Source organism: Lethenteron reissneri, chromosome 28 (assembly GCF_015708825.2).
Source record: "Lethenteron reissneri isolate LAM-NWPU_2019-01 chromosome 28, ASM1570882v1, whole genome shotgun sequence".
Taxonomy (NCBI): Eukaryota; Metazoa; Chordata; class Hyperoartia; order Petromyzontiformes; family Petromyzontidae; genus Lethenteron; species Lethenteron reissneri.
In genome coordinates this window covers 9714883-9735229 of record NC_083806.1, presented here as the reverse complement: position 1 = coordinate 9735229, position 20347 = coordinate 9714883, and the positions used below count along the sequence as shown (strand labels likewise).

Here is a 20347-nt window from a genome sequence, read left to right as displayed (position 1 = left end):
TTGCCACGGCAGAACGGGGTTCAAGCGCTCAAGGTCGGAGCTGGGCACGCGTTTATTTAATTAACATTTTTTAAAAGTGTTTTTGTCGATCGAGCGAGCGTAAATTCGACTCTTGCTGTCGCGATGCGTGCATCGAACAAGTCCGCGTGAGAAAGATTAGTTTGCAATCGATGCGGCAAGTGTTTAATGTTTAAAGACGATGAGAAAATAAGGCAAAAACAAGAAACGACGCGAACAAGGCAGTAAACAAAAAAAAACTGAACTTTGAATGGAATTGCAACGCCTAATGGTGACGATAAAATAGTTATTGCGGTGGGGAGGGGGGGATTTCCAATATTTGACGGATTTATTTGCTCCAATAGACAGCCGTGCGTAATTTGCATCTTGCTTATAAAGAAATTCGTACACGCACGATTTGATGCAGTGTATAAGAATCAATTACCTACATACAAACATATCCACATATACACACACACACAAAGTTCTGATAATCGTCACTTGTGTCGGTCGTAAGCAGGAATCGAACTCGGGTGGTCGGGTTCGTAGCGCAGCGTAGCGCTAACCTCTATACAAGACCCCCCCCCCAGCCCTTATAGCCTTTAACAGACTGTAGGGGTAAGTGCTGTTAGCGAGCACCTATGAGGGCCAACACCACGACAGGTCGTCTCCCCAGTGCCGACGTTTTGCACATCTCTCCAGCTGCTCATTTAAGGCCGAGTCAACGCAAGGGGGGAGGAGGGGGCCCCTACGCACGCATGCAGCCTACGCACGCACGCCTACGCACGTGAAGTACCGGTGAGGACGCTTGACACCGAGGTTGAGGCACACGTGTATTTATTTTACAGTACAACAGTGGGCATATAACACTCGAGGGGGTATCGGCCCCCTCACCCGTATAACTGGGGATACACCCCTAGCTATCCCTGACCTACCCCCGAGTCCTCCACTAACGGGCTAGGGGAGGCTGTCTGGCCCGACACTGGCGAGTCGGGCTACGGTACCCGGAGTCCCAGAGTGCTGACTCTGGTTCACGGGACCACGCCGCTGGCTCGGTCCTGCGCGGCCCTGACAAGGGCGGCGTCTCAGGGGAGTCCAGGGCTCTAGCTACCCGGGTCTTCAGTCTTCCCTTCTTCGTTCTAATACTGAGCCCCGAGCTCTCTCTGTCATCCCCTTTTATACCCCCTCCCAGATCACAACCGCCGGGCAGCCCGATGCGGACATCGTTGCGGGCACCCCCCCCCCCGTTTACTCCCGGAGCTCCGCCCACTGTGTTTGTTCGCCGTTTACTTCTATGTACAACAGCCCTTCCATAACAGCCCTACACACGCACGGAGCCCCTCACCGTTTCTTCTGCAGGATGGCGAAGTTCTTCTTGAACGTGGGGCTGATGAGCGCCAGCAGCTCCACCAGCGAGTGGGACAGGTGGCTGGGGGACGCCGACTTCGGGTTGAACACCTCCGCCGTGGACCTGGGGGGGGGGGTCATGGGGGTCACGGTGAGTAGCGGTGGCGGTGGAGAGATGTATCGCACGTTGACCTTCTGTCGCACCGCACGTAGCCAACCGTGCTAATCGGAGGTGAGGGGTGGGGAAAGACAACAAACTAAAACACTAAAAATGCAGTCCTGAAGAAATTACATTTAAGAGTGCATAGCTCCAGCGGCTTCCTAACATCGGAAGGAAGAGCGTTCCAGACGGCCGCGGAGGCGCATCCGAAAGCGCCACGCGACGCAAACGTGTCAAGCCGAGCAATGCGGACGAACCGCCAGCCCCCACCTGGCCCCACGACACCACCTCAACTCCCTCCCCTCTGTACTCAGCTGTCCCCACCCCCAATCCACCCCCAACCCATCCCCAACCCACCCCCACCCACCCCCACCCACCCACCCCCACCGCCAATCCACCCCCACCCACCCCCAACCCACCCCCAATCCACCCACCCCCAATCCACCCACCCCCACCGCCAATCCACCCCCACCCACCCCCAACCCACCCCCAACCCACCCCCAATCCACCCCCAATCCACCCCCAATCCACCCCCAACCCACCCCCAACCCACCCCCAACCTACCCCCAACCTACCCCCAACCCACCCCCAATCCACCCCCACCCACCCACCCCAACCCACCCCCAACCCACCCCCAACCCACCCCCAATCCACCCCCAACCCACCCCCAACCCACCCCCACCCACTCACCCCCACCCACCCCCACCCCCACCCACCCCCACCCACCCCCCCAACACGTACTGGTTGAGGTAGAATCCGCGTGTGGAGGCGGTGATGCTCACGTGGCGGTCCTCAGCCGTCACCACGTACAGGTACATGAGGTCTCCGTGCATGCGGCGGTTCCCCGGCGGGGGGTTCCAGCCGCTCGTCGTCAGCACCTTCAGGCACTGCAGAGGCTGCGTGCCGCCACCAAGCCGGGCCGCAGTGACAACACAAAAGACAGAGAGAGAAAGGTAGGCTCAGCAGACTGCAGGGGGCAAGTGATGCTTGCGTATGAAGGCCGGCACAGAGTTCGAAGAAGGGGTGGTGTGAGCGAGGGCGAGGCCCGATGTTCACACACCGCACCAGATATTCGTTTGAGGCCAAGTCGACCTAGGGGAGGCCCAAGGAACCGTTCAGATATTTGCCACGGATGTTGGCCGCAAGCGGAAATGGATCTCGGTTCACCGGAGTTTGTGATGTGGTGGATTGAAAACACACACGCACACCTCATTTCACAATGCAAACGCACGACAGGAAGATCCAGCATGCTTTGCGTGTCAAGGTGACTGCGTAACCATTCTTGCAGATATTCTACGCACAGCCTGCCATAGCCGCCAGTTCAGGAGCTCAAGGTGTAGCCTTTTGATTTTCAGCAGTAGAAGATTAATAGAAAGGCAACTAAATAGAAGCTCGACTATTATTACTCCTCAGTTATTTAAGTCTTTTCTTTTCGTTCTTTGGCAAATTGTCCTCATTAGCCACAAAGAGTGCTCGAATTTGCCAAGCGGCGAGTCACCACGGGCTCCGTCACCAAGTTACGGCGATACGACGCGCCAGGCGACCATCCCCGCTGCCAGCGAACAGGGCTTATAAAACGCAACAACAACAATGGACAAAGCCCAGTGTGTGTGCGAATATGGGTAGGGCACAGCCAGGAATGAAATTACTCGTGAAAGCAAGTTAACTCGCACCCGCCTTAATTTTTATACGTTTGTCCTGTGCAGCGGCAGTGGCTGTGGTCAGCATCAAGCTCAAGCACAGGCAGTGCAGTCTGGTCGGAGCCAAAGTGACTCCCTGCTCAAAATGTGCAAATGGCACGGCACCCATCTCCACTCGTGGACCCAAGCAAGTGACGGAAATTCGATATGCCTATGGCAAGGGGCCATATTCTTACGGTAGGATGACCTCCGTTAACTTCCCACAAGACGGTACTTAATTTACAAACCAAAGAAGAATGATGAGGATAAGTTGACTCCCCACCCCCCTCCCGCAATGGAAATTTGAAATCACGACCTAACTTTTGAATAGAGCAGTCCACCCTGAAAGAAAATTCAAGGGGCCTGCATTTTCAATTGCCATCCAAACCCCATTGAGCGGCTCTGCTCGCCGAATCTTCGACCGCCCAGCTCCCCAGCCGCCCACAGCAAGCGCACCGGTCAAGCACAGCGGGTTTTATCGTGCGGCGCGGCGCAGCAAGAGAGAGCCGCGAAGCGCAGCCAGCGGGTCTCGAAGGGGAACAGCGTCCGACGGCTTTCACGGGTGGCGGCACCTTGTAGTCTCGGGGCAGCGGCTGCAGGGGGCACAGCAGGCGTTCCCGCGAGCCCGGAAGGATGTACTCGGGAGGGGTGCAGTCCACGGACTCCGAGCCGGCCTGCTCAAAGCCTGGGCGGCGCTTGCGACGCACGCCTTCCGCTGGAACGAAAACCACAAACAGTCTTCGTCCCCCACCCCGCCATAAACCACGCGGGCGGCCGGCTGAGAACTCCCGTTGCACGTGACCTGCTGTAAATGATTACCGACGACGCAAGGTGGGGCCGCCTCGAGTCTCAACCCACCACACCCCCCCCGCCCCCCCAGCGGCACGTCGTATCCTCCTTCAGCCGAGTCAAACTGGTAGGGGCCTAGTGCACGCCGTGGTCCCGACGGTCTCCATTCTACATCGGGAACGACAGGGAGCTGCGAGGATCGTGGCGCAGTGCGTGGTAACCGCAACCCGTTGCCGAGGGAGCACACCACCACGTACCGCGGCAAAGTTTTATTTTGTTGTGTTTATGCTCAAGTAAAACATTGTGCGTTCGTCCTCAATTAGTTGCCACCATAGTTTGGAGGGCAGCGGAAACACTTCGAGCTATAAAATGGCAAGGCAAGATTTTCTCATTTGTAAATTTGCCATGAAAATTAAACAAAAATTGTCCAGACTAGGGTGTCCGAATAAAATAGATTAAATTAATTTTTACTTGGTGAAACAGGATATTGTGTATTCTTAAGTTGCTTTGTCATGTTTAATTATCACTGTTTATTCCAAAATAAGCATCACGAGGGCTTCTTGAATATGACAAATCGTATTTAAACCAATTTCTGGAGTCCTTTTTTTTAATACCCGTGCAGTGCTGGCCATGGCTACATTAAGTGCAAACCGTCCACGTCAACCCGATTCAGTACAACGACAACAACAACACGCACACGAAGGCCCTTTTCCGTTTAAAGTGTCCGTCGTCCACATTGCCCGACTCGCCCAGTTTTTTTTTTATTCCCCAAAAGTATTTTGTTATTAACAAGACGAATCAGGTACACAACACAGAGGATATGAAAAGGGGGTTGTGAAACCAGCATAAACCACACAGTTTGGATTACAGTGTAAATGGAGACCTGTCTAAACCGCAGGTTTCAATAAACTCTACAAGACCCTGGTATCTTCCTAAACTCTGAAACCCCTGAAGGAAAAGGGAAAAAAGGAGGCGGGGGGGAAGTTGGAGTGCATAAATGTCATCATGAATGCTCTTAAGAATCAATGCCCACTGCAGGAGAGATGGTCAAGGAATTCCATGTTTGCTGGTAAGCTTCCTCCCTGCCCTCGGTTTTGCACTCAGATGCTCTAGAGCGGCAATTTTTGACAATTTATCGGCCCATTCCTGCAGTGTTGTGGGGGGGGGGGGGGGGGGGGAGTTGCGCGCCCTTTCCAGTTGGATATAATGGTGCGTTTTGCTATAACACTGAACATTTGGAACAATGTATATGCCTTCTTGGTTCTTTTGGTAAAGTCACAATACAATTCTCACGACGTTTCAGCCACAACGCAAGCAGCCGTCCCTCAGGTGAAGAACAGGGCTGTTGGAAAGACAGCGTCCGAATGAACGCTGCCAAGCTTGGCAGCGTATATTTAAGCTGGGTTAGCGGAGGGGAGTGCCTTGACAAAGGAATTTACATATCAACAGAGGCATTTAGCATATTTATGGAAAATGCTTTTTATTATTATTTCCCTTCTACGTGACTTTACCGAAAGAACCAAGAAGATGAATCCCTGCAGTCACGAAAGCTTTAAATCGAAATTTATTTTCCGCCATGGAAAGGCCTTGCTGCCCCCCAGGGGTTTTCATCTCCCCGCGTGCAGCACCGGCGGGCGAAGCCCTCGGCCAATCGGAGGTAGCGACCCGACCCCCCCCCCCCCCCACCGCACCCCGCGGGCCCCCCCCCCTTACCGGCCACGTCCCCGTCAGTGACGGCGTTGAGGAAGGACAGCGAAACGCCGTCCTGCCCGTTGTAGGCGTCCGAGAGGTCGGTGCTCTTGAGGAGGTCGCGCACGTGACGGAGATGGATGCGCACTTCCCGGATGGTGTACGGCTCTGCGCGGAGCGCGGGGCACGGGGCAGCGGTACAGGGGAGGGAGGTGGGGGGGGGGGGGGGGGAGGTGGAAGGGGGGGGGCGAACGGAACAACGACCATCACCGAGCACGTTAGTCAGCGGCTCCGGGCAGCGGTTGGCTGCGGTACGGTGCCAACGAAGTTCAACGTACGGTACATGCATGCAATTCGGCATGGCAACCGCCAGCAAAACAATGCTTTGAATTATTAATTTTGTGATGCTGCGTTGGGGGGCAGTAGTGCGCGCAAATTGTCCTTTGCGTGCTACGGAGAAGGGCGATTGCCCGAAACGTTGCTTAATTTGCTTTTATCTCTTTAAAGGCCACAGTGTCAGACGATTTCTTGAATTTTTAGCGATGCAAAATTACATTGATAATTTATTTTAAAAAGACTTGTAAAATTCCACTGCAATCTCTAGATGCTGGGAAAGAGCTGGTCATGCACATCAGAGGGAGCAGTGGAGAATGACATTGTTTTAATTCTCCGCCGGTGTCACCGATTGGGTGATATCAGACAACCCGGCAGAAAAATGAGAAGATGGCTATGGAGAGGAGCGCCGAAGACATTTTTATCATAGGCAGGAACACAGAGGGGTCTCTCTTCATGTAGCCTCGCAGAATACCGCACTTTGCATCTGTGGGGTAAGCTAATGAACATCAGCCCCAGTGAACTAGGAGCATTGTCAGTGTGGATGGGGACAAACGACTGCTCCATTTTCTTCCAGTTTACCTCTGCGTTCACACACACACACACACACCCGCAATTATGTTTCACGTTTTGACCTCAAAACGCTTCACCGCGTTGAAACGAGCGTGGGCCCACCTTTACGCGTCGTGCCGAGGTGACGGATCCCACAGCCTGGGCCTAGGTCGTCACGCGACTTACCCACCCAACAGCGACCCACCGCGGCCAACGCTGCGGTTGGCAAACATAGGCGAGAGTGACCGAGTGTGAATGTGAAGAGGGAAACGGGGTGGGCCTGGCGTGGTGCTGGCCACCCACCCACCCTTTGACGTGCCGTGCCGGCCTTCATAGCTGTTCGCTAACAGCACTTGCTCCAACAGTCTGTTAAAGGTTATACAGGGGATCTTTGTCTTTGTCTCGGTCAGTAAAGCCATGGAACCTGAGCCTGTCCCGTAAGCTCTTACCTGCGGGCGTTTGACACTTCACGTGGCTTTCAAAGTGCACACTGCCTGGCACAAGCGCTGTGGTGACGTCACCGCCACAAGCGGGCGCTTGTGCCTAGCGCCCGCTACTTTACGACACCTCAGAAGGGCCGGTATGTTGGAGGCAGACAGCTGTGCCCGTGCTGTCGGGTGAAATCTACCTCTGATGTACTGGGGTGCACCATACCACCGCATGAAGTTTTAACACCGCCAATTCCCCATGGCCCAAAAGCTTCCCAATTTACAATAAATTACATTTAATAGCTCGACTTAATTATAAAACGAAAACGTCCTTAAGACACCTAGCAACTTGAAATAATTCGTAAAGATATAAAAAAAAAACCTTCCAATTCACGACACTGCACTGTAGTTAATGGGTCCTGCGATTCAATACTGGACTTCCATTGGTTCGCGCCCGGCCAAAACTCCTGACGATGCCACTCGCGTTCCGATTCAAGACGCTCCGAGAGTGCGGCCCCAGAAACGGTCGCCCCTGAAACCGCCACGTCTCACGCCGCCAACCACCTTGACGCGGGGGGGGGGGGGGGGGGGGGGGTGAGGGGGCGCCCCGGCGTTCCCACACACACAAGCCCTCGCGCCGGGGGTCTGCCCGGGCCTGCCTGCCGCCAGCGTCTGCGGCCGCGTGACGGGGGAGGAACGCTCAAGAGATGACGAGCTCGACGGCCGCGTCGAGGGGACTTGCCAGCGTGCCCCCCCACCCCCCACCCCTCACCCGCACCGCCAGTCACGCCGTCAGCATCCGAGTCCGCGAGCTCCCTAGGGGCTCCAGTTCGGCGTTCACAAGTCATCTCTGTCGAGCTCCCCTGGCCCCTTTGATTGCCAGTGGCGCAAAGGCCTGCTTGGGCGCGTGCAAGCGCTCGCGCAAAGAAATTCTCGCAAAGAGCTCCGTCCAAGAGATTTCTACGAGCGAGCCAAGCGGTGGCGTGCAGCCAGTGGGTGGCGTCGGGGTGGGCGACGAACACACTTTAAGAAGCAATTGTGGAGGACGTCAGATTCAGCCGCTTAAAATCGAGCATGAGATAAGGAAATATGAATGAGCCTTTGGTGCGCGTGTGTACAGTATCGTGTCAAGAGCACCTCTGCGGTGACACGGGGATGAGTGTGCGCGCGTGTGGGCGTGCGTTTCAAATTATCCTTTGACAGCGGTTTTACAAGCAAGGTGGCCCACTTTTGTAGTTGGAATAATGCCGCTTTACCGCCGCTGATCGATCGGGCCATGGGGGAGGGGGGCACACAATGGCCAACTATTGTGAAGTGGGCATTGGGATCTTTAACGGACGGTGGCGTTGCCAACGAGGTGACCGCAGCAAACTGGGAGAGAGGGCTTTTAAAAACAAGGAGCGAAGACGGAACTAAATATCCCGACACTTGCACAACCTCGTCATCAGACTGGACGCAATTGTTCCATGGGCCGGCCGCGAATGCTCCCTCTTTCTAGGCCAGAGGGCATCGTGAAGCTCATTAAAAACCCGGCGAAAGAAATCGAGCTCCCTTTCCCCTGTCGCAGGATAGCACGATTATACACGCATCACACCGAAAAAGTCATTCCAAGGGCTCTCGAAAGCACGTCCGTGACAGCCTTCCTGGGGCTGCTCTCTCTACAAACACACAGGGGCGAGGCGGCAATGCTTGCTGCAAGAGTTTCCAGTACGAGCATTTTTTTCATCTCGTCACATCGTGCCGGCTAACGTGATTGAAATAAATTTGGGGAAACCAAAAAAAGGCTGAAAGAAAAAAAAAGGAGCTGCGTCGAATTTTTTTTTGGCGCAAGGGTCCTTCCACACTACGGCTTGGATAGCTGCCCGAGGACCCCTTTAAGAGTGCCTGAAAGACTGTAGCTGGCAAGCGCCGGTTGGGGGAGGGGGCAGGAGATTGCTCGCCTGTGGATTACGTAGGTGCCAACATTTAATGCAGAACAAAAAACCAAATCGACTGCCTCCAGAATACTTCCCGCAAATAGGTCAAGGGTCATGGCCATGGGTTAAGTTCGCCAGGGGCTAACGACACGAGCCGGACTGCGAAGTGGCCAAGAGATTGGTGGTACAACAAACGGGTTCCCAAGCAATATTTAAGAATTTTGAAATTATTCCGTCGTACACTTGGGTTTTCTCCAGGTACCTGGCAAAAGTGGAACATGGAAGCCCACCTCAAATTGTAGGACCCTCCTGAATCAAAAATTCCCATTACATTTGAAGGCAGAATGGTCCGTGAAGGCAATATGGCAAGTGTATGGGTCTCTATGCATGTATCTGCTTCTCTATGCAAGTCTATGGGTCATATCAGTGTGCACGAGCCTGTGTGTCCATATTCAAAGTCTATAGCCATCTATGTCAGCATGGTGGACGTGACTCAAGAAGCTGACACAGACTAGAAGAGAATGTATGTATGCTGAACTTCTTTCGTACCATACAGTGCAAAATATCCCCCAGTATACCCTTAACGGACCTTTGGGGCAAGTACCGTTCGAGAGCACCTATAAAGGCCAACACGGCACACGAGAAAGTGGGTAGCCAGCACCACGCCTGGTACACCGTAAATAACAATCTCCATTCGCCACTAAGTGGCAGGTGACGTCACCACAGCGCTTGTGCCAGGCAGTGTGCTCTTTTACGACCACGTGAAGTGTCAAACGCCCGCATGGTAGGAGGTCACGGGACAGGCTCAGGTGCCATGGCTTTACTGACCGAGACAAAGATCCCCTGTATAGCCTTTAACAGACTGTTGGGGCAAGTGCTGTTAAGCGAGCACCTATGAAGGCCGGCACGGCACATGAAGGGGTGGGTGGCCAGCACCACGCCGGGCCGCCTTCGCCTCACTAGTTGCAATGTTTACACACCTGCACCGGGTACTCATTGGAGGCAGAGTCAACCTAGGAGAGGCCCAGAACCGGTTCAGATAATCGTCACCGGTGTTGGCCCGTGAACGCGAGCCGAACTCGGGTCGCCGAGTTCGTGGCGCTAACCGCTACACCACCGCTCCCCGTCACCGACTGAGATGACGCACAAAGACACGCACGCGCGGACGGCATCCTCTCGCTCACCTGACCCTGTATCAAACAAAATCAAAACACAAAACCACCCCGGGCAAAAACGATTCTCATCTTACATCAAGGGGCTACATAACGGAGCGAGACAACCAAAACAGCTGACTCTACGCTGCGGGGTGGCGGGGGTGGCGGGCAGAGGGGGGAAGAGGAGGAGGTCGCTCACCCTCGACGACGCGCAGCAGGGAGCCCTCGCCGAGCCCCTCGACGGCGCGCAGCTCCGAGTAGGCGTCGAGCGCCGCGCCGTCCAGCTGCAGCGAGAAGCAGGTGCGGTGGCAGCTCTCCTCGCGGTCCATCAGAACCTGCTGGATGTCCTGCACCAGCTCCTGCGACGACACCTGCCGTGGCCCACGCGCGCGCGTCCGATTAGCGCGGTCGGCGATGTATGGTGCGCGAAAGTTGTCCGTACGTCGTGGCGATGATGATGATAACACAGGCGACGGAAGCTTCGCTAAGCGAGGGGGAGGGGGGGAAGACTTTGCAAAGGGACTTGGAAGGTGTCGCCACCTTAGCGGCAGCACTGTGCGGCGACGTATTTCTTTCAAGGGTCGGAGGTCGGCGGTCACTGCGTAGTTTCTTGTACTATTCGTGCGCATGACGCCAGCAATATGTTCAGGAGTCAAGGCCTGTTAGCCACGATGAGAGGGCTTGCTTCAGGAGCGAGAATTCGTGTAGTTTTGCTGCTCTTCCTGCACCGAAGGAGCGCAGGCCACGGCGGTTTGCTCCATATTCTTAGGTTTTTTCGGTAAAGTCACGTAGGTAAAACATCAAAATTAATAAAAATAAAATAAAACAAAGATCACGACGTCAAAGATCACGTCCATCCTGTTGGTTGCGTGGTCGCAATGCCACCGTGGATCGTCTTCAATTTTACATTCGTGAAGGAGATGCACGCACGGGCCTGTTTATAATGTGATGCAGTTGATGGTCACACCACCAGTGTCTTCGAGGAATGTTAAAGACAGGAGGGTGCGATGTTTGGGTCTCGAACTGAGGTGTTGATTCGGGATTTCCGCATTGTTGGCCGAGATAGTTGGTGGCCGGCAATGAAACTGGGGCAAGGCGTATGCAGTGATGTTCTGGAACGTCCCTGGTTGATGCTGGAACAGTTTGATAAACTTTATATATAAAAAAAGTCACGTTAACAAGTCAAAGACAATATCACTATTGCCTCCACACCAAATCATCAAAATAGTCCTTCCTTCCTCTGAATTCCACGAGGTTTTGCGATACTGATTTGCAACTTCATACAGGTCTGCTCTTGTCGCATCTCACCATCCGGATGTAACGACTGCCCTTTGATCCTTCATCCCTGGGTGTCAACTCCAACAAGGTATAACACCGTAAGCAAATGTTAATTTGGTATTAGGAAGCGATTAAGGATTATTGTCAGAGATGCCCTGCCCATAGCGATAAAGCGCTTTTAATTCAGAATTATAGCAATCACTGAGAGTCATTTTTCTAATTGCCTACGAAACGTGGTGACGACGAAACCGATACACAACGGCCTAAGCTTGTGAACGACGTCAAAGTGGCTTCAAGGGAGCACTCGGCAATTAGCTACATTCGCTCATCGGATTCCTCCCCCAGGTCACCAAATAAAGATTCTCTCATTCCGATTCTGCTTTGCTGGAGCATTCAAACAGGAGCCCTCTTCATTAGGATGCAGGAAATCCGACGATGACCACAACTGACACGTATTCACCGTCAAACATCAACTTCAATTTGAAATACATGCCAACTCATGAAATGTTCGTCCCTTTTTTTTTCGTTACCGCTTTTCATAACAGCTGTTGCGAAATGTCTACTGTCGGTAAATTGGACGATCGTGACAGTTTCGGCAAGCCTGCTTTGGATCGTCAACGCGTGTACTTTATAAAGACGTGAACATTTATTCTAAAATTCTAGTTGAGAATAGATAGTTTTCTGATTGTGAGCATTCCAAACAAGGACAATTGAAGAGGAGACTCCAATAGGCATCCACACAAAGGGGTAGTGAAACTCTGAGCAATCGTAGAACGTACACAGGTTAACTCGCATAAAGAAAGCATTTCATATCACACACACACATTTGCCTATGACCAATTCATCCGGGATATACCCGATCTTGTCACATCTCAGAAGCCAAGCAGAGCCGAGTCTGGTTAAGTGCTTGCACGGGTGACCACCAATGCCAAACAGGTAGTCGTAGGAGTGCAGGGGCCTACATCGCAGGAGGCAACAGAGGGAAGCGACATCCATTGTTGTACTGTACTTCTATACTGCCGTGTAATACTGCTCCAAGCCTTCACCAGCCCACACTGAACAGAGTGGTGAAGTGCTGCCAAAGAGCCCCAAGGACCCACGTGGAATTGGGAGGCCCTATATCCAGCAGTGGATGCCCCAAAAGGACCTACACATGGATATTGTATGAATGTGTTTACAGCACGGCGTTGCATGTAAGAGGCGTGTAAATGCAATTTAGCCAGGTGTCACATTGGCAGGGGAGGACCTCCTAAAATACCCGAGTACACAGGAAACTACCCGCACGCACACAAGAGTGAGAAAATTAACCCGTTAAACGTGCTGCCGGAAACCCAGGACGATCACCAAAATAAAAACACTTTTCATAACGCAAGTATTGCTGGGTTTCCGTTAACAAGTAGGAGATATATAAAGCTAATTATTATAAATAAAGATTCACCTGTGAGTGTAAGGTACATTTTCCGGAAGGATGCAAACATTAGTTTCAGTCCTATTAACTTAACAATGTTTTTACTACAATTTTCGTCACCTATTGGGAACACAGCGGCGACGTGGGAAAACCCGGAAAAAATTGTAGTGCATCCGTTTTACAAGCGGAAAGGTGCGTTTATAAAGACGCCAGAAAAACAACAGAAAACGACGCCGATGGTGGTACGCCAGAGGTCGCAACCGGGTACCCGATACCCGTACCCTACCCGATACCCGGCTACCCGTACCCAGTCAGGTACGGGTACCCGTTTGCGACCCTGGTGCGGCCGGGTACGGGTATGGGTAGGCCGTGAGTCACTGGTGAGTCACCGTTTGTCACTCATTTCCCAACGTCTTGTCTCTTCTCACAATTCAAGATCCTAGAATCAACCCACCCGCGCCTGCAACATGGCTTCATCCCAGAGGTCGCAATCGGGTACCCGTATCCGTACCCTACCTGATACCCGGCCGGGTACGGGTAGCCGGGTATCGGGTAGGGTACGGGTACCCATTTTCGACCCTGGTGTGGCCGGGTACGGGTAAGGAATCAAAACCCGTTTGCGAACCTCTGTGGTACGCAAGAACGGTGGCGACCGACGACGACCGTATTTTATTCCGCTGCCGAGTGCGAAGATGACGACGCTGACAATGCCGACGATGCCGGTGGCCGTCCCCCGTGGCGGACATCTTACCTGCAGCTCGAAGGGCTCCGATCCGGGCACGTGGATCTTGAGGGTGAAGACGCACTCCGGAGCCGGGTCGTCAGGCTGGGCCGCACTGGCGCCCGCGTCCAGGGCACCACCCCCCACACCGGCGGGAGCCGGCGCTCCCTCATTCGCGAGCGCCTCGTCCTCCCCGTGAGCTGCACACGAGTGGAGCAACGACAGCATGGCTCGGCCTCGCTTCGTACCGCTTCAAAAGAACAATCTTAAGACTCGCTCGAGTTTGGCGTTTCAACATCCAAACTATTTCACGCGACTGCTGCTGCTGCTGCGGTTGCAACTCAAGAGGTTTCTTATTGCGCCGTTCCCTGCCGATCTTCTTATCGCCCCCTCGACGAACACTCGGCACAGGTCGCACGAACTGCCGCACAGCGATGCCTTATCCCAGCCCCTTTGAAGGTGGGACTCTCCGAGCCGATCCGGAGTTGCGAAAGCGTCGATTTGTTTCCCGCTCCCCTCCCCCCTCTCTCTCTCGGACACTCGGTTGTTGTAAGTCGCCACACAAAGTGTAGCCCTCTTTCGTGGAACGCTTCCCAGGCTACCGAGATAAATTCTGCGCCGACGTCTCGGTGAAACGGAGCCCTCTCCGGCGAGCTGGGCGGGTTAAAAGGCGGAGAAGAAGAGAAAAAAAAAGCGGAGAACCGTGCCAAACCGAGGTCGCTTTGGCGACAGTTTTTTTAAGTCTGGTTCAAACGTAATGAACAAGAGTCATTAAAATAATTGAGAGGTAGTTTGCAACAGGCCGCTCAGAACGTCGGAGGGAAATCGGCCACAGAGGAGAGCGAAATGGGCACGGGGGGCGAGTCGATTATAAACGCGTTGGGGCGACTCCCTACAGCTCTCATCACACGCCTTACCTGCGGTGTCCATTTAATCTGCAAAATGAGGGCAGACTGCGTTTTTCCCTCGTGCGAGCCCGCACAGCCTCTCCCAAAGTGCGTTTATTAAAAAAATTAAACCGCTAATCTTCTGGCGGAGCTGCAAGGGTCACACTTAAAACACGGCCCCGGCCCAACAAGCTGCCGATCCCCTCAGGTCGACTGAGAGTATGAAAATACGATGGATAAACAAACGACGCGAGACCAGCCGACTTTCTAACTGAAAGCCATTGCCAACGAGGCGGTGATTTAATGAAGACGACGCCTATTGCACGAGTGGCACACTCCGGTCTAGCGACTTTCACCCCCTCAAATGCACGCCAACCTGTGCTGCACACACACACATAGCGGCTTTTATTTATTTATTTAGATACACATATATAAGTCCATCTCCCCGCCTCCTTACTCCACCCACAATCCCCAACTTTCTCTTGCCACCAAAAAAAAAACCACCCCACCGATGCAACTTGCGTGAGATCAGATCAACCTCTCCCCGACCCCTCCTTTTACTTTCAACTGAAGTTAAACCATTCTCTTTGAGCTTGGGTATTTATAAACGATGCTCGATTGTGTTTGCACGCAAACCCTCCCTCAAGCAGCCCCCGTCAACAATCAACAACACGAGGCTTAAAGTTATTTTCTGTCATCACCGCGTGCGTAGGGCAGCATCAACTCATTGGCCTGCGTTATTTGCGGCCTTAAAAAACGCACAACCTCGGCAGCCTATACTTACAAGAGCATTTGCACAGCAACGGGATAATCGCCGCACGACAGCTGTTATTACACGCTACATTTTGCGGTGTGACCCAGCTAAGTGGGGAACTGTTATCGCCACTGCAATGCACCCCCGTGCCGGGTTTTTAAGTTGAAATCATCTTAAAAATGGAACTTCTCAGTTAAAACGACGGCAACGACACAACGACGGGACCGAGAAGTTAATGTCATCCGTGGCGAGGAGCTGGCCAGACGACGCGGAAAAAGAAGAATTGTCGAGCAGCTTCTGAAAGAGCCCAATGCACTTCCTACCACTGCATATCATACGTAATGTGCTTTTAGGAGAACACCTGTCAAGACTTGCCATGGCACATGAGGTCATGGTGTGGGCCCCCAAATCATTGCGTCTCAAATTCAAATGTGAACTACTCGGATTACACATTGCCTAATTGTAAAGAAATATTTTACGTTTATTACATTACATTTCCCTCCACCTTGTCAAATAGCCTTGATGAGCAGTTACATGGAGACGCTTAATAATAATAAGCCTAAACAGTTTATCGTTGGCGAGCTTCATTTACATGACCAACGACTTGAAAAATCGACCCGTTGTTGTGGCTTGGCATCAAATCGTGGCGACTTCATCCACCGTGCAGCCACCAAAACGCATCGTACAAAGACAAAAAAATCCCCTCCCAGAAAGCCTTAACATGCTGTTGGGGCAAGTGCCGTTAGCGTGCACCTATAACGGCCGATACGGCACACGTGGAAGTGGGTGGCAAGGACCACTCCCGGCCGCCTTTGTCTCCCTCGTGGCGATATTTAAACATCGCACCACGTACTCGATTGAGGCCGAGCCACCGAGGGGAGCTCTTGGACCGGTTTAGATAATCGTCACCGATGTTGGCTGCGAGCGGAAATCGAACCTCGGGTTCGCAGCGCAAGCGCGCTAACCGCTACACCCCCCCCCCCACTCCCAACTAAGGATTGACGCTCGCACACACACACTCGCTACCGCCGAAATCCAAGTCAGGCGAGGCTGAAGGTGAAGCGTTATCGTTCCGCTGCTTGGCGGTCACCGAGAGGGGGGGTCGCGGTGCGGGGGAGGGACTGCGAGGGGAGGGCGTGGATGCGCTGCCGGGCGAGTCGGGATACGCACATGCGCAGCGGCGGCAGTTGCACCGTTTCGCCCCGGGGACAATTTTTTTTTAAGTTTGTGAAAAAAAAATGTGCAGTTGGAATTCTCCTTTCTTTGTTTCGTCAAACGCGTTGCTCAAGCCGAAAGCGGAGTGCGCGCGCGATAAAGGCCACAGGCATTCCCCTTTCTGGCAAAGCGGCTTTCTAAAACATTCTCCTCGTGCTCCCGCGTTGCCTTGCAGAAGCTGGCAAGTCCGCACACGACAATGGCTCTTCCTCCACGACTGCAGCTCGCGGACACAGCAAAAAAAAACACCCCCCCCCCCCTTCACCATTCATCAGCAGCACAATACGTCGAGTGTGAAACTTGATTACTACTGATGGAGGTAGCCGGTGCCTCCTCCGTCGTTCCTGGGCTCTACTGGCCCAGGATTGCCCCGGGGGGCTCTCTCTGGCCCAGCAGCAGAGCCCACAATCCATAAGCCATGAGGCTCTGTGGGCCCACCACCCACACATCACCCACCTACCCCCCACAATTTCAATCTGTAAGCGGTATTTAAAAAAAAAAAACCACACCAACACCGCTGGCTTTGACCCCATTTTCCATTGGCAACATCCCAAGCCGTGCCATCTTGTTGGGGGCCCCTCAGCACGTTCGGAGTGCTTTTTAACCCCCCCACTGCCTATTTGCCAAACCGAGCCAAAAACCAAACCGTGATACATTGGCTTCATAAAATACATCAGAAGCTGGTTCAGAGCCAAACAGAGGGAGGGGCATGGTTAATAATAATCATCATCATGCATTTGGCACGTGCGACTCCGACGTCGCAGCTTTCATTGTGCGCGACATAAAAATCGGCACGGCTACAGAAATGCAGTGGGGGAGGCTGGCTCAGCACGGCCCCAGCGCAGCACAGTTGTGCAGTGGAAAAAGTTATTAGCACAGGTCACAATGAGGGGGAGGGGGGGCCTTGGTGCCAACCACCATGGGGGGGTTTAACCTGCGATGGTTGGACATGGGGAACGTGGGCTCTCTTGGGCCTAACCCACCAAGCCAACCCCCATTCCCAACGGGCTGTGGAAAAGGGGCCTTGGGGTTACCGTGGGGAGCGACACGGCCATTTGGACACCGAGCTGGCAAAAAGCAGGGCCTAGCATCGAGCCTGGAGTGGGTATTAAAATGTCGAACGGTTTCACATTTAAAACAAGTTCCACCATGGTCACCGATCCAGGTCACTAATAGAGCACAGATTACACTCGCATGCGAAATAGCCCAGCTGTGAATACCTTACGTAATATAGTATGCCGAGCTAAAGTGAGCGATTCATCTACGCAGCTGAATAAAAGGCTGTGATTATGGCAACGGTAACAGCAGAGCTGTAATTCAGCGGCGTCTCTTCCAAAGTTACTTCCCAAAGAAACAGCACAGGGATTGCTTTTGGTAACACAATCTGCACAACTGTCAAGATAATACTCTTATATAAGCGCACAACTTCATCTGTGATGAACGCTGCACTTTCCGTCGCTTTCATGCAGGGGGCGCTGCAAACCTACACGCCCCCTGCATGAACGATGGAGGCGCAGGGACAGACGTTCGATTACGTTGGAATCGATCTGCAGACGGCGGTCTTCTCGCACGGCCAGCAGCTCTATGTCGCCTTATCTCGATCCCGCAATCCCAAACTGGCGAAAGTCCGCATCGAACCGAAACCCCAGCAAGGCCATCTACTTAACGACGAGAGAATTCACACGAAATGTCCTTTTCAATTAAGTCTTCCAGATGTAAAATGATTTCAGCTTTTAATGAAGAAATACAATTATCTAATTAAAAACGTAATACAATTCAAAGAGGTTTAATTTTAAAACTTCTAAAACGGAGCATCGGGAGCTTGCGTGAATGCGTCGTTCGTGTCCACATTTTTTATCGTGACTTCCCTGGCTGAAGGCCGTAAATCGTTGTTCAGGGGCACCATTGGTACCCCCGAACAACCCCGAGTAACCAAATAAAGCGTTATTCAAAAAACGATGCCAAGTGCGAGATGATGGTCCCTTGCAAGACCTGAGACACGGAGGACAGTCCCTTGCAGACCAGAGCCACTGAGAAACTGAGACACGGTCCCTTGCAGACTAGAGCCACTGAGAAACTGAGACACAGTCCCTTACAGACCAGACAATGGAAAAAAACCATCCCTGCATGTGTAATCACTACACGTCCTCTATTTTAAAAACAAGCACAGGTGCAGCCTTGAACACACGATAAGAATGACGTCGGGCTGCTCCAAACTTCCGCCCCCCCCCCAACGAGATTCATTTTGCCGGCTTTCACCAGCCCTGCGACCTTCATCAGCGGCGGAGGCAACATGCTGCGGCGCACTCGGCTCATCCGCACTCCGTTGCCATTCGTAGTACTCGCGTACGGCGAGAGGTGTGTGCAACCACGGTCGTAACGCAGACCGCGATATTGAATCACGGCTGTGACAATATTTAATACCAAAAAAATTGAGTGCGGTACCTCAAAACACAGTGACAATGCAGGGTATAGACTCCAAAATCGATTACGTACAAGCGTGCTTATCAGACCCCCCCCCCCCCCCCCCCCGAGAGCCAACCGCATCAAACGTGCCATTTTTATCAAAACCAGCGTCGGATCGAATGGACTTTGCCGATATGGCGACTAACATGAACGTATAAATTAATTGCAGTCTTTTTCATGAAGTGGAACTCATTTTAGCGAAATCAGGTTGAAGGCAACTCAGAGCCAAAAATGTGCACACGCGCCGCTTTCAATCACGACTCAAATGCTGCTCCAACGACAGCAAAACAAAGATAAAGATCCTCCCTATAGCCTTAACAGACTGTCGGGGAAAGTGTGGTTCGCGAGCACCGATTAAGGCTCACACACGGACAAACGGAGGGGTGGCAGGCATAAAGCCCGACCCGCCTTTGTCTCCCCAAGTGGCGATGTTTACACACCGCCGCACCAGGTACTCCGTGTGAAGGCCGAGGTCGATCTCGGGAAGGCCCAGGGACCGGTCCAGATCATTCGTCACCGGCGTTGGCCGTGAGCGGGAACCGAACCTCGGGGCTCGCCGGGTTCGTAGCGCAGTGCCGCCGGGCTAACTTCGCTACTACCGCTTCTCACCAACTTCAGCAACAACGCATCCACTACGCGCAGCTCGATGTCAAGCAGGATGGGTAAGAAGCACAAAAAGGGGACGAGTTTTCCCCCCCCACTGCCGATTTGCCAAACCGAGCCAAAATCCAAACCATGATACATTGGGCTTCATAAAATACATCAGAAGCTGGTTCAGAGCCAAACAGAGCGAGGGGCATGGTTAATAATCACAATCATCGTCATCATCCATTGGCATCAAGCCGCTGATCCCGAAAACGGTCACCAAGGTGGCGCTGCTTTCTCTACGATGTTTCAATGTGCCAGGCAGTTCGGCGGGTGTGAAATAATAAACGTCGGGGATAAATTGCTCGACACGCAGCAAAAAACACTTTGCACGGTGCCCGAAGGCCAATTACGTCCGCGAGCGAAGGAGGCCGCAGCGAAGGTTCTTGTCCCGTCTATTTCAGCCGCACAATTGCCCAGCGCTTTTGCAAAATACAACCGCGGTCACTTTTTTTTTTTAAGGTCGCGATCGACGTCGACCGCGCCGACCAAAACCGACGACTTCATTCATCGCGAGCGAATTATCAATTTAGCGGATCGGGGATCGCGGTCATTCTGAACAGGAGCGTGGAGAGATGGAAGCTGGGGACAGCCCTTGTAAAAAAGGGACGCAAAGGAACTTGTGTGGGATACGAAACGAACCAAACCGTAGCCCCACCCTCCACCACTTCGAGCGTCGATAGGAGAAAAACAAAAAAAGTTATTTGGCTTGTTTCACAGAGCCGCAGGCAGCCGAGGAGCTATGCGTCACAGTTAACCTGTGGGAGGCGGTGGGCTTATATAAACTAGTTTAATTCACTCCCCATAGAAAACAAACAGGACAATCTAAGGAGTTTTCAACAACACGGGAGGGAGAAATACTGGAAAGACAACAATATATAAGTGTGTATGCAAATGAGATTACAAGTTTAATTCTAACAGTACTCGAA

At 52.9% G+C, this 20347-nt stretch overlaps 1 protein-coding gene across 3 annotated transcripts in view; it reads right to left on the bottom strand.

The window, feature by feature from the left end:
- CLUH (clustered mitochondria homolog) overlaps positions 1-20347 on the bottom strand; it is an 86490-nt gene that overhangs the window by 24646 nt on the left and 41497 nt on the right. For 2 of the 3 annotated variants that reach the window (XM_061562075.1, XM_061562074.1), the window contains exons 2-7: positions 13482-13651; positions 10244-10415; positions 5686-5829; positions 3756-3898; positions 2246-2400; positions 1343-1468 (exon numbers count right to left, since the gene is read on the bottom strand). In XM_061562075.1, coding sequence (XP_061418059.1) covers positions 1343-1468; positions 2246-2400; positions 3756-3898; positions 5686-5829; positions 10244-10415; positions 13482-13651 — 910 coding nt within the window. Of the gene's footprint in view, positions 1-1342; positions 1469-2245; positions 2401-3755; positions 3899-5685; positions 5830-10243; positions 10416-13481; positions 13652-14368; positions 14719-20347 lie in introns of those variants that run through there. The other variant, XM_061562076.1, reaches the window with a different exon arrangement.